General features: G+C 40.8%; 2 protein-coding genes across 2 annotated transcripts in view; one reads left to right on the forward strand and one right to left on the reverse strand.

Annotated features, from left to right (window-relative positions):
* LOC102294000 (nuclear receptor-binding protein) overlaps positions 1-1511 on the reverse strand; it is an 11266-nt gene extending 9755 nt beyond the window's left edge. Inside the window, exons 1-3 of the mRNA XM_005915047.3 lie at positions 1345-1511; positions 397-766; positions 99-221 (exon numbers count right to left, since the gene is read on the reverse strand). Coding sequence (XP_005915109.1) covers positions 99-221; positions 397-633 — 360 coding nt within the window. The 5' untranslated portion in view covers positions 634-766; positions 1345-1511. The remainder of the gene's footprint in view (positions 1-98; positions 222-396; positions 767-1344) is intronic.
* A 925-nt stretch (positions 1512-2436) lies between these two features.
* On the forward strand, positions 2437-13277 carry kctd3 (potassium channel tetramerization domain containing 3). The gene is made up of 19 exons (XM_005915048.3): positions 2437-2857; positions 3221-3274; positions 4126-4171; positions 4564-4637; positions 4745-4803; positions 5452-5532; positions 5710-5868; positions 6490-6580; positions 7036-7226; positions 7428-7543; positions 7725-7812; positions 8307-8423; positions 8522-8692; positions 8801-8956; positions 9248-9344; positions 9505-9698; positions 9806-9944; positions 10056-10178; positions 10605-13277. Exons 1-19 carry the CDS (start codon positions 2787-2789, stop codon positions 11146-11148), a joined length of 2571 nt encoding a protein of 856 aa, XP_005915110.1. The 5' UTR covers positions 2437-2786; the 3' UTR covers positions 11149-13277.
* Positions 13278-13817: the final 540 nt, after the last annotated feature.

The raw sequence follows: 13817 nt of genomic DNA on the forward strand, positions 1-13817 counted from the left end.
CCTGATCACTTTGTAACAATGTGCCTGATCACTTTGTAACAATGTGCCTGATCACTTTGTAACAATGTGCCTGATCACTTTGTAACAATGTGCCTCACCTCCAGCATTTTGAAATTTTTCCTCTCTGAGATCTTAACTTCATTCCAAACTACTTCCACTCCTTCTTCTGTGTCCATAGCCAAGTATGCAGCATCAATCCCTGGGACGTTACGCTGATTCACCTACATTTAAAGGGAAGAGCGGCTCGTGAGGTCAGATGTTTTACTACCAAAATGAAGCAGATATCAAAAACACCTTCCTCAAGTTTTGTGTTTTCGTCATCTTTTTTTATTCTCTCCAGCATTTTGTTTTCATCTATGCCTCATTTTATAGTTTACCTCAATGATCCACCCTTACCTCTTCTTTACGTTTCTGCCAGCGGCCACAAGGGCTCTCTTCCAGAATATATGATTCATCTTCACTTTCGTCCTCATCCTCTGTCGCTGAGATAGTACTAGGCTGGACAGAGGACACAGATGGAGACACAGAGGGTCCACTTTGTACCTGGTGGGTAGTACTGGACATGTTTCCTGATGTGAGCTCTGGCTTTCCCTCAGTACAGGGAGTTCCCCTCTCCTCTGACTCAGACATCATAACACACAGGTTCTGAGTTGAAACAAGTGACACAATGTCTCTTTCTTGTTTCTCCTATCTCTGTTTGAACGAGTCACACATCCATCTTCTTCTCAGGCAGGCTTTTCAACTACGTAGCGATCAGAAGGGAGGACTGTAAACAATAACACATATGTATAGAACGTGAGAGGGCTTCTATGTTTTTTTTTATATAACAAGGACAACGTGTTCTAAGAGGTAGAAGAGTTGAGAATCATTCACATTTATGTCCATATCGTGTGTTAATAACATCTGAATTGATTAAAAATGGCTGTTCAACATCCAAAGGTGTTTTCACGAAGAATGGATGAGTCGTTAGTGCTAATAAATTAGCTACAATTCTTTCCAAGTAGTAAGAAGTTAAGATGCATTCAGGATGCATTAGCAAAATTTGTAATTCACGTTTCCTCTCCGACTCTAGTTTCTTTACCTATAATTGTGTGTTTAAGTTACTGAGAGAGGAAGCCCTGCGCTTTACTGATAGCTTAGACGCAAAATGACATTACTGTTACAGGACACTAAATAACTCGTGTAAGTGAACTTATTTGGTTAGGTTCCTGCTAGTGTTCAATGTTAGCTTAAAGTTCAACCACCCACTCCTTGGCTAACTTTCCCCAGGCTAACAAGCTAATGAAAGGTAAATAAACAGATTGCCAACATAAAAAGTTGAACAGCAACATACTAACGTCTTACCGTGGATCACGAGAGCACCGCAAAGTTAACAAACAGCCCAGGGTTACATACTGATGGAAAAGCTGCAAAGAGACGGCAATATAAAAAATGTTAGTTCGCCATAAAAAAATGTTGCAGGGTTTCAAGTCCCTTTCGCACAGCATAAGTGGGAGGGGCGGGGCAACACTTGAGGAGCGCTTGCTTGCGCACAGAAAACGCAGAGCGGTGAGTACGTCGAATAACGCTATTTAAAAATGTTACACAAAAAGGCTACATTATTTTTGTCCAAAGCACTAGGCCGGAGTTCGAAATTTAGCTGTGTCTGGGTCCATAATTCCCCTCGATGTTGTGTGGGAGTGGTTAATATTTTTATCCGAACTTAACAACGCATGATCTAACAGACACACACAAAGAAAGAAACAAAATGTTGTGTCTGATAAAACAAATTAAATAATAACAAAAAAAGAACAATATATAGATTTTTAATATTTTAGAAAAAATAAATTATATATATATATATATATATATACATAATAGATGAATGGATGGTTGCATATAGATGGATATATACTTTGATTTTGTTTTTACTCCATCACACGATCGTTGAGGCTAAACACCATTAAAACTGTGTGATTATTTGAATTTGAGCTATTTCATATTCATATTTCCGCAACTGAAAAAAAAAATCGAGTAATCGGAAAATTCCGGTTAGGTATCTCAAATTTTCAACCTACCAAGTATATAGTTTTGTGTTTATTTTTATGCTGCACTTTTTTTTTTACCGTGCAAAATAAAATGCATTTTGCTCTGGCGACTTGTGTTGAACAACAATCCAGATAGATCCCTTAATATGAGATTGAATATAAGTTCAAAAGTTCTCACTGGGCATTGCAATTTCATAAATATGTGCTTGTATGTCATACGACTATTTTAGTAATTAATTAAACGTACGTATCTCGTGCCGTTTAGCAATACTAAATTAATTATAAATTAAAAATAATTTTCCCCTTAAAACATTGTTTTAGCGATTGGCACCACGTGGTTTCATCGAAAGCGGAAGTTGCTAGAGGGGAACTCTCTTGCCTTTTTTTTTTTTTTTTTTTAGCTGGCTCGTACAGCTGTTTCACGTTGCTAAAATCCTGCGCAACCTAGTATCCACGATTTACATCTATGCAGTGATGCAAACAAGCGCGCAGGGAAATAAAGGAATTATTGTGTGGCTGCCTTTTTGATTAAAAAACACTCCCAGCCCGTCTTCGCTCACTATGCGGAGGCTTCATGATAGCAACGCGATTCACATAGGTCGTGTATAACGGATATTTTATGGAAGGTGGAAGCAGGAGAGGCTGTGAGGCTGAGGAGTCGGGGCATCAGCTGAGCTGGGGACTGGAGCGTTAGCAAGCTAGCCTTCGTGACAGAAACGTTCATAACGGAGCAGCGACTGTTCGCTGGTTCACTTCATCATGGCCACAAATGGTAACAGTTTAACGCCTGCGATGGGAGAGATCATTCAGTTAAACGTCGGTGGGACGAGGTAAGCTTCGTCAGTGGGACACCTCAAAAGATGATGGCAATTATTTGTGAAATTTGAGCTCCTGTGGGTAATGATGTTTACATGGACAAACAGCCACGGATGTAGCTCGAGTAGACACACCACACAAGCTTGTTTACTTGATCGTTACTCCTACTTTCTTACACACGAGGGATAATGTACACACTGAAAATACACAATATATTAGTTTCATAATAAAGACATTTTTTTCTTCTTTTAGCCACACCAGTCATTGTTGTGACCACTAATTATACCTCTTGGTCGACAGATTGCCCAGTCACGATTTTAATGATGCAACTTTCTATTTTTTCACAATACTGTGTTTTGTTATAATTCATACTGCAGGTTCAGCACCTCCAGACAGACTCTGATGTGGATCCCAGACTCTTTCTTTTCAAGGTTTGTAAATGCTGCCAGACTCTTGTAAAGCACATGGGATATATTTGGTTAATACACGGAGCTGATTGCGTTACTGCTCTTCCCTTACTGCTGCTACCAAATAAGAAGCTCCACTTTAGTTGTAAATTGTGTGACTTCTCTGTATTGTCTACAGCTGCTGTGTAGAAAATGATCTAAATACATATAGCAGTCAGACTCAGTGAGCATATTACTATGCACTCATTCATATTACATAATTAATGTTAAGTATGGATGTTACATTATGTCATTTCTGCCCTACTTCATCCCGCTACAATCCCAGTGATGGTAAATATCAGGGGATTAGAATTACTATTCACTATTACCGGAAAAAGGTTCATAATAAAGTAGTCCTCAGTGCAAAAGTGTTCAATGTAAATGTTATAATAAAGGTATTGGAATGTGTGGCTTTTTTAAAATCAGATTTTAGCCTTAGAAGGAATCCTACCCTCTAAGGCTAAACAGCTGATTGGGGCTAGGCAGATACCAGAGTCGTAACAAACTCAAAACACTGGACTGGCTCACAGTTTGACAACAGCTGACCAAGTAGTGTAAATGCCTGCCAAGGCACCTGTCTGTCTGCCTGTCTATCTGCTCTGCTGCCAGCTGTCTGAAGTTTTTTGTTTTTTTTCTCATGCAGACTCTTTCAGCTTAATAGTCATAGTTAATAACAGCACACACTGACATGGTAATAATTTGTATTTCAGTGTCAACAGGCTAGCCAAGTGTTTGTTATTGTAAAATAATTGCTTGTAGTGGTGACACTGGTGGTAAGTGGAAATAGAGATGTGCTTTAGCTAACTGGAGAACTCTTGTGTGTGTCTCTTTTCCAGTTTACTGAGTGGAAGGATCTCCACTCTTCGGGATGAAACTGGAGCTGTGAGTAGCCGTTGCTTCCAAACTGGGGCAGCATCTGCAGGCACCATCCAACATCAGGGGGAAAAAAGGACATGACATTTTGTCTGTTACACATTACTGTTCTGAAGTACGATACATGATGCTGAGATGAGCAGATGAGCTGACATCCACTTCTCTGCTGTTGGATGACGCGCTGTTTTTGCAAGGCCACTTCTGACTTCATAACTTTAGTTGCAGAATTTGTTGTGGATTCTGAAAAGTGTTAGAAAATAAACAGAAATGTTCACTGTAACTCTCCAGAGCCGTGACATTTTCATTAACTCTCCAATCAAGTGACTTAATAGTTAGTCAGCTTTTGTTTGCGACAAACTACTGGATCTTCGGTCCTCACCAACTGATTTTCTGCCTTTCAGATATTTATTGACAGAGACCCGACAGCTTTTGCACCAATATTGAATTTCCTCCGAACCAAAGAACTGGACCTGCGGTGAGCAGTCTTAATGATGTTCAGAAAATATCTATTTTTTGTTGTAATTCTGTCGCTTTGTTCCTCGTAACTTACAGAACAAATATGCTGTTTGTTTCTCTCTGCAGGGGTGTCAACATCAGCGTCCTGAGACATGAAGCAGAGTTTTATGGGATTACTCCTCTGGGTATGTTGTGGAACAAAGTTTTAACAGGAAACAGAGTCAGCCAAGTATGAGTACAAACATTGTGGAAAGCTTATAATAAACCTGTTTTGCAGCCAATACATTTTGCCAGTGTTCACTCCATGTCTCCAATATCAGCAGGTATTGCATAATAGTTGAGTAGGTTGGGGTTTATTTTGGAACGAGTATAGTGCAAAGAGCTGCTGTCGTTAATGTGAAATGTTGCTCTTTAGTGAATGTTTTTTTTGAGGCTCAATTTAACCAACCTCGCAGCTGTAATAGTGTTAGTTCCACGTACTCTAATGTTGTTTTACATCCTGTTTCAGTGTTTGTAACTTCCCTGCATTGTCTCTGTACTCAAATGGGAAGCTTACCTCAGTGAAAGCTGATCACCTTGTTATATACAGAACAAAGTACTTGGATCTAATTTGAATCAAAGTGGACATGAACTTTGGCAAAACAAACTAAAGAACGAGATCCTGAGGAAAATTTCCATCAGTAAAGAAAAAGAAAATCAGCATCAGTAACTATATTAAGTAACCCATATTAATGTTATTATGATAATGACCTAATACTAATTTGCATATTGTTGCTTTTTGCTTTGTTTTTTTGTCTGCCCCTCTGTCTTTGTGTGCGTGCATACATGTGCAGTGCGTCGCCTGCTGTTGTGTGAGGAACTGGACCGCTCATCATGTGGTAGTGTTCTCTTCCATGGTTACCTGCCACCCCCAGGTAAAGACGTGAAACTGAGCGACACTGAAACTGAACTGAAAGATCATCCTTCTGAGGTTTTATTTAAAAATATCTTAAAAATGGAAAATGGAAATAACCTGCTTTTAAGTTCTAGAACAGCACAAAAGTGAAAGTCAGCAGGAATTTTTATTTATAAATTTCTGTTAATCTTGACAGCCATCCCTGCCCGAAAATCAAGCCCCGCATCAGCAGCCATTGGCTCTGCTTCAGATGAACGGCCAGGCCCTAGTGGAGCAGAGGGCTTCACCCGCGTTGGCCCCCTTTCTCACCCATCCTTCTCTGCCTCGCCTGGAACAGATGACGGCCACAAACTGGGCAAGTAGCCTGCGACATCTCTCTGAATACAGAAGATGAATAATAGTCATAATCTGAAGATTTTGCATGTGCTTACATCTATTATAGCAAATTGTGAAAACTCAGTTGTGGAATATACTGTAGGTGTAATCTCAGAATAAAAAACAAGCAGGAACTGTAGTAAGTGACTTGTCAGTAGAAACAGGAATTTGCCTTCTGCCTTCCCCAACAACTGTGCATCTACTGCATGTGAAGGAGCAAGGACAGTTATGATACAGTCGTATGTGTGGCACATCAGTATCTATATGCCAGTAAGAGAGTTCAGTTCATGTACAGTGTGTTTGTGTGTGTGTGTGCATCACTGCTGGAGCTAATATGACCTGACATCCTTTTAGCGCGTTAGTAGCACTCACTGAAGTAGCCTAGTTTCAAATTGGTCTGCTCCTTGCTAATGATGGTATCATGTGATGTACATATTAGAGGTAATAAACAGAGAGTAGAGTGTCTGGCTGCTTTTAGAGATCTGAATCACATTTTAGGTAATTTAGAAACCAATAAATGAGTAATTAGGCAGGAAAAAAAAGTCTTGCTAAGCATGCTGTGAAAGACATGAGGTTAATGGTGTTTTGTTTGTGTGTGCAGGTCCCATGGTTGACCCTAGGAAGGTGCTGATTATAGCAGGACACCACAACTGGATTGTAGCAGCCTATGCGCACTTTGTAATCTGCTACAGGTAATATTACAACATTTCTCATACAGCTCTAGCTCAAAAGTGGGACACATTAAATAATTTATAATGCACACATGCATTCATTGTCTTTTATGTCTCGTGTTTCTGAGTGCCAGCATTCAAGCTGTCATCTTTGGTTTTATTCGAGTTAAATTGATTCAAATATTAATTATAGCTGAAGCAAACAGTCCACACTGAGAGTAAAATATTATTTCTTTTTGCGAATATCCATTTTTTACAACATGGACAACCTGGTAAAAATGTTATTAGGTGTAATAAGAGTGGGTATGTACTCTCACATTTATGAAAGCTCATATATCAGACTTCTTTAATCATAACCAAATCCAACTGTTCCAGTGCAGAGGTGCATGTTTGTCACTCTCGATTTAAAAACTTAACGAGAAAGGCATAAAAATAATCAGAGGGTAAAAAGTATTTCTGTGTTCTTTTCTCTGCAGGATAAAGGAATCCTCTGGATGGCAGCAGGTGTTTTCCTCTCCCTACCTTGACTGGACCATTGAACGTATTGCACTGAATGCAAAGGTGGTGGGCGGCCCACACGGAGATAAAGACAAGATGGTGGCTGCCGCCTCTGAAAGCAGTATCATCCTCTGGAGTATCCAAGATGGAGGCAGCGGTAATGAGATAGGTAGGCTAACAAAAAACAAATAAACACAACCCCCCCCCCATTTTAAAGCTTCAGGCTAGATTTTTTTAATAGGTATACATACATACCATTTTGTATCACCCGTAACTTCCTTCAATCTCTGACTCCACCTTTAGTCTACATTCACGTTTTCCAGCTTTCTACAACTTTGTTAAAGTTCATTCTCTCCACGCGCTGCCCCAGGGGTTTTCAGTCTCGGCGTACCTGTTGACGATCTCTTCTTTATCGGGAACCAGCTGGTGGCTACCAGTCATACAGGAAAGGTTGGAGTGTGGAACGCTGTTACACAACACTGGCAGGTAGGAGAGCGTATGTGAGTAAAACACAGAGCGGGCTGAGTGCTTGTGATTTTCCTTGTTTGTGTTTATTAAAAATGATATACTGAATAATTGAATTGTGCATTTGTTTAACTTAGATTTGCTTCCCAGTGAGAGGCACTAGTACTGAACTGACTTTTAGTTCCCTTTTTTTCCTTGTTAGGTTCAAGATGTGGTTCCCATCACCAGTTGTGACACTGCAGGATCCTTCCTGCTACTGGGCTGTAACAATGGCTCTATCTACTACATAGGTACACACAGACAGGTTTATGTTTTCTCTGTCTGTCACACAGTTTATGGATTTTTTTTTATTCCATTATTCCATTTAAACCTCTTGTCAAATGCCACAGACAGAGGTGTTCCTCTCTGTGTGAGCCAAGCAGTACTGCCCTTGCTTTTTCTCTTCAAACCAGGAGCAACTTGGTAACTTTGATCCATGATGATCACTGTTGTGCCTATCAAACATTTCAGGCACTGAAGCAGATTAAAAATGAATACCTAAAAAAACCCAAAATAGTAAAATATTCTGGAACAGTTCTAATAAACACAGATGTCTTTTTGCTTCATGCATTCATCATTCTCTATGAAATGCTTATAAAACAACCATGGCCTCCCCCCCCCATCTAAAAGATAGAAATTTACTAAGAGGATTCATTCCAGGATCTGAGTCAGTGAATGATTCAGTGAAGGACTTATAAAACCCCAACAAAGACACGCTAACATGTAACCTTCTTCATCTTTTCAGACATGCAAAAATTTCCTCTGAGGATGAAAGACAACGATCTTTTGGTGACCGAGCTTTATCACGACCCATCCAATGACGCCATCACTGCACTGTCTGTCTACCTCACACCTAAAACCAGTGAGTGGGCAAGTTTTTCTTCCCACAGAAAATCTACCGTTACTTAGTTGTACATATTTATATTGTGCTTTTTGTTTTTCCACTGCTCCTACTCTCAGGTGTGAGTGGGAACTGGATCGAGATAGCCTATGGGACTAGTAGTGGAGCAGTGAGAGTGATCGTGCAACACCCAGAGACAGTAGGATCAGGCCCCCAGCTCTTTCAGACCTTCACTGTGCACAGGAGCCCAGTGACAAAGATCATGCTGTCTGAGAAACATTTGGTATCAGGTGAGGAAGGTGTTGCAGGCAGTATCCCTGTCTATGCGTGGGCTATAGAGGATTTTATAGGATAACAGCTGCCTGCATCTTATGTGGTTGTGTATTTGTGTCTGTCAGTGTGTGCAGATAACAACCACGTTCGGACGTGGACAGTAACCCGTTTCAGAGGGATGATCTCCACACAGCCAGGCTCCACCCCTCTAGCTTCCTTCAAGATTCTGTCTCTGGAGGAAGCAGAGAGTCACGGGAGCTACGGCTCTGGGAATGATATAGGTGAGAGTTAAAAAGTGTGTTTGCACTGTAATACACATGAATTTCTTTAATCCACCACTGATAAGATAAACAACAAATCCCACCCTGTGCAAAATAGGGTTAGAGTTACCGGTCATCATCATCATCGTTATTAACCTTAACTGAAAATGTATCTACCGTATACGTTGGTGAAGCTCCGTGGAGTGACACTGAAATAAACGAAACTTTAATTGTGATTAACCACCTTACGTAGTGGCTTTTGCAGTATTTGTGCAGTATCTTAACATCACTGAGGTGGCTTTTTATTCTCAGGTCCTTTTGGAGAGAGAGATGATCAGCAAGTTTTTATCCAGAAGGTGATCCCCATCACCAACAAACTGTTTGTGAGGCTCTCGTCAACTGGGAAAAGGTACAGTGCCCTGCCTCTCTGCTCCCCTGACCTTTATCTGACTTTGTTTCCTATTATCTGACATACATGATATTTTTTTTTCTTTCATTAAATGTCCCTTTAGGATCTTGGCACTTCTTTTTAAAATTTACTACCGGTAAATGACATATTTGTGTCTCAGGATCTGCGAAGTGCAGTCAGTGGATGGGACCACCATTACTTCCTTCATGGTACGGGAGTGTGAGGGCTCCAGTCGAATGGGGTCCCGACCTCGCCGTTATCTGTTCACAGGTCACGGCAATGGCAGCATCCAAATGTGGGACCTGACCACTGCGATGGACACTGCCAATAAAGGAGAAGAGAGGAAGAAAGAGGGTGAGGAAGGAGAGAGATTAGTGAAAAGCCAGAAATGTGAAGGCGAATGTTGTGTTTGTTTTAATGAAACAGTAAGTTTTTAATGAGGCTCCTCTTGTTTCTGATAGATATAGGTGGGCCTACAGAGGAGGAGCTGCTACAGCTGTTGGACCAGTGCGACCTGAGCACCTCCCGCTGTGCGACACCTAACATTAGCCCCGCCCCCTCTCTGCTACACCACACACGCCTCCGAGAGTCCTGTTCGAGGTTAGAAAGGCAGCACTCATTTATTGAGGTTACAAGCCTATATATGCCGTCTGAATTATCAGAAGATGTGTTTGAAGGAACATAAAAGACTTCTTCTTTTTCTGTCATCAGTCTGCAGTTACAGGCACCGGAGCCCATTCCCGAGACCCAGGCTACATATGGAGCTGTGCGACCCTACAGAGAGAGCCCCCTGCTGGCCCGTGCTCGTCGAACTGAGTCCTTCCACAGCTACCGGTGAAATATCATTTATCAAACACTTATACTAGAAGGGTTCAAATAAGAGTATACTAAGGTGATAACTTTAGGATTTCAAAACTTAAACCCCCCCCAAAAAAACAAAACCCAATATTGAGACTAGTAAGCAAGATTGAGTGTTTTTCTTGTGCGATTTAACCACTTTCTAAATCAGTTGTTCTTCACCCACAATGCTGTGTTTCGCCAAAGAAGAGCTCTGGCTGATGACAGAGCAGGGAGAGATGGAAACTTTGTGGTGCCTTACAATAACAGAAGCACTTGGCTTTATAGTCGCTTTGCTTCAATAACATAGTAATTTGATTATGCTCTACTAATGTAAGTTCAGGAAATGCTGAGTTGTCCCTGTTTGCATTATGTTCCATTATCTATCTAGCGGTGACTGTCTATATTATCATGCTTTCATAGAGACTTCCAGAACTTCAGCCTGACTCGAGGTGTCCTGGACAGCACAGGGCAGACCCCTGATGCCCGCCGCTCTCTTTGTGACTTTGGGCCTGAAGACAGTGAGAGGAGAGCCTCAGTCTTGGAGCTGTGGGCTTCCCGTACCACAAGTGCAAGCTGTAACACAACAGCTGGAGCGTCTGGAGTATCTGCCACAAAAGCTGAATCCAGTCAGGAATCTGCACGGCAGCCTCCAGACAGCCCAATTCCAGGAGGTGACGTCAGGAGAAAGGTACATGCTCAGTCAGAAGAAGGAGAGGCTCCTGCATTGGGAGGAGACGCGGTGAAGGTTGATGGAGGTGTGAGGAAAAGGGGAGTACTGGAAGGAAGCTTTCTTGGGAGAAAGAGGGCTCCTCCAGTTCCACACCTTGCCTCTGTCCCCTCTGGATCAGAAGGCGGTGGGAGCGACTCTTCTTCAAATGCCTCTCCTTCCCCCACCAAACTGTCCACCTCACCACGACACAGGAAGCTGGTACCTGAGCCATCCAGCCAGGACAGCAGCCTGTGAGGGCGCCTTTTCTCTTGCTCTCGGTGGAAGTTATCTCGTAGAGGTACACCCTCTAGGTGATCATGATAACAGAATTTAAGAGCAAAAGAGGAACACGAAGCAAAAAAGTAGCGACGGCCCTTTCCGCCTCCACAACAGCCTTGTTAAAGTATGGTTCAGGATGTTTGTTTCTCTTCAAATCCCACACAACAGGAGTGCTGCCATGTTATACTGAGCGCAACATAAATATACAACATCCCAACGCTAACATCACTGTCATGGCAGGAATGCTTTTCTTTCTTTTTCTTAGATTACTCACCCTCGTAAAAATCTGCCAGGTGCCAGTGATGCTCCTCCTGTCTCTGTTTGTGTTTATTTTAGGCTGTCTTACCAGATTGCTGATAATCTTTTTAGCACTTTAAGTTTTAGGCATGAATCAGATCGTTTGCTGGCTCAGTCCTGGAAAGAAAAATGCGTTTTTTCTTCCTTTTATGATGTTGCTCACGCAACATCTTAAGGAACACACAGCCACTACAAGAACAGGACAAAAGTCTGTTTGACGAGGTACGGTTAAAGGAGTGGTCGGTCACTTCTAAATGTGAAAACATGAACTAATTAACATTAATAACATACCACAGCACTAACAGTAACCATTTACCAAGATATTTCAAAGTGTTTCTAATAACCTATATCAGGTGTGCATTACTTTGTTCAGAACCTGATCTTCATATCTGTAACTAACAGTTACTTCTATTATCATATAAGTCATTTTAGATGTTTTAGTCTAAAACAGTGTCATAACATGTTACCTATCACAAACGATTTCACTTATAATGGTATAAAAAGGGAACAAATCAGTAAAACTAGACCCCGTTTGGTGATTGATCACCTGATTGGCTGACTGATCCGTTCAGCACTAGAGCAGTGGAATTGATCAGACCCCGAACCAGAGGCCACGATTATATCAAGCATCTCTGACACTATGTGCAATTTGTCGTGCAATCGATTTTTACTTACCTTAAATGTGTTACCTTCACTAGAATTCTAGCCAGATACTTGGATCCTAGAATACTTTGGGACACAGTAGTTATTGTTGTTAAAGCAACAACACTAAAAAGCCAATAGAGAGCGAGCAGTTCAAGCAGGCGATACAACTTTACAGAGTTGTATGACAGCTCAGTACTATGCAACAGTGGATTTATCATGCACACCAGAAATGAATAACTCTGGTTCCCGGGCGATTCAAACTGAAATCTACGTGGATAACGGCCTGCAAAAACGTCGAACCCCCGTGTGGATGAGTGCCTGCTTTTCACTTCAGCTGGCACAGTTTTACCCGTTAGTTCCAGTCAAGTTACGCTGTTAATCTCCTTTTATGCTAATTGCAGTTCAACAGGCTCTTTGATCCTCAAACAAGACAAAAATTGAAACAGTTGTGTGAAGCGTTGGACTGCAATGTTAAAAAATGTGAGGTATTTTATTAGACGATCTATATGTGGGATTCAAAGAAGATAATTCAGTGCTCGAAGCTAAAAAAAATTATATTTACACAAAATAGTAAAAGCAAATGTCTTTTTAGTATTTTGTGGTATAGATAGTCAAGTTCTTCTTGTCTCAACAGAGAGAAAGAACACATTTTATTGTCAGCTTGTTGTTATAGTTCACAAGTAAGAGGAACCGTTTGTGTTCCTGCTTTATCATTATTATTATTTTCACAGTGGTGCCTGTGCGAGATCACTCTAATTATTTATTTTTTTATTTTCACACTACACTCATGCTAAAACAAGGACCTACACTACATCACTTTACTCCCTTTGAAACAGGTATAAAATGTGTGTTGTGTTGAATGACTGTTGCAGTGCCTTATGTAACTTGTTTGGCGGTTATCAGTCCGTTAATGTGTTTTAGTTGAAAAAAAATTGTGACCAAATGCTTGTGAAGACGGAGTTCATTGTGGAGGCACGTTACAGACCTGCCCACGTCGCTGTTGGCTAGAATTGTGTTATGATTTTACAGCGGGATAAAATAGATGTAAAGAGTGGCATTAAATATTAAGTAATTAGGGATTTACCGATGAGTGTACTGTGAAATTCTGGATCGACAGTGATACTGATGTTTATTATGTTGTAGTTGCTTTTTTTTTTTTTTTTTAATTCCCCAATTTGTTCCAGGGAAACAAAGAAATCTTGAATATGAAAAAAGTAAGTGAACTGTTTTAAAGTCTTTCAGCTCTTCATCACACTGTCTTTAGCCAGCACTGGCAACATATAAACATTACAACACTGAGAACAGTAAATGTCCGATACGGATGTTGTGGCTGATACATGGGCACTTAACATTACATTAGCAGACTACATTGCACATAACCCTCACATGCATTAAGATCGGAAAGTCGAAACTTCCTCCCAAGATGGGGGATTTTATATATTTTTTTAAAATGTAACTTGTACTTTTAGTTTTAAGCATACCATATAGGGTTGGAAACAAAAAAATATCTGTGAGTGACAACCTTAATTAGCATAGCCATGTCCTGAAATATTAATCACACTTTTCCAAAAGCAGCAGCAATGTAACATGTTTCATTGGTAATCATTTCTGAATGACGACAGAACTGACCGTGTGCTAACGGCTTGTACAAAGATGTAACATTTTGATACATTAAGTGTGTGCAATGTGGACGTGTAATCAGA

The sequence above is a fragment of the Haplochromis burtoni genome, unplaced genomic scaffold (assembly GCF_018398535.1).
Source record: "Haplochromis burtoni strain Fernald_Lab_line unplaced genomic scaffold, NCSU_Asbu1 Contig_11, whole genome shotgun sequence".
Taxonomy (NCBI): Eukaryota; Metazoa; Chordata; class Actinopteri; order Cichliformes; family Cichlidae; genus Haplochromis; species Haplochromis burtoni.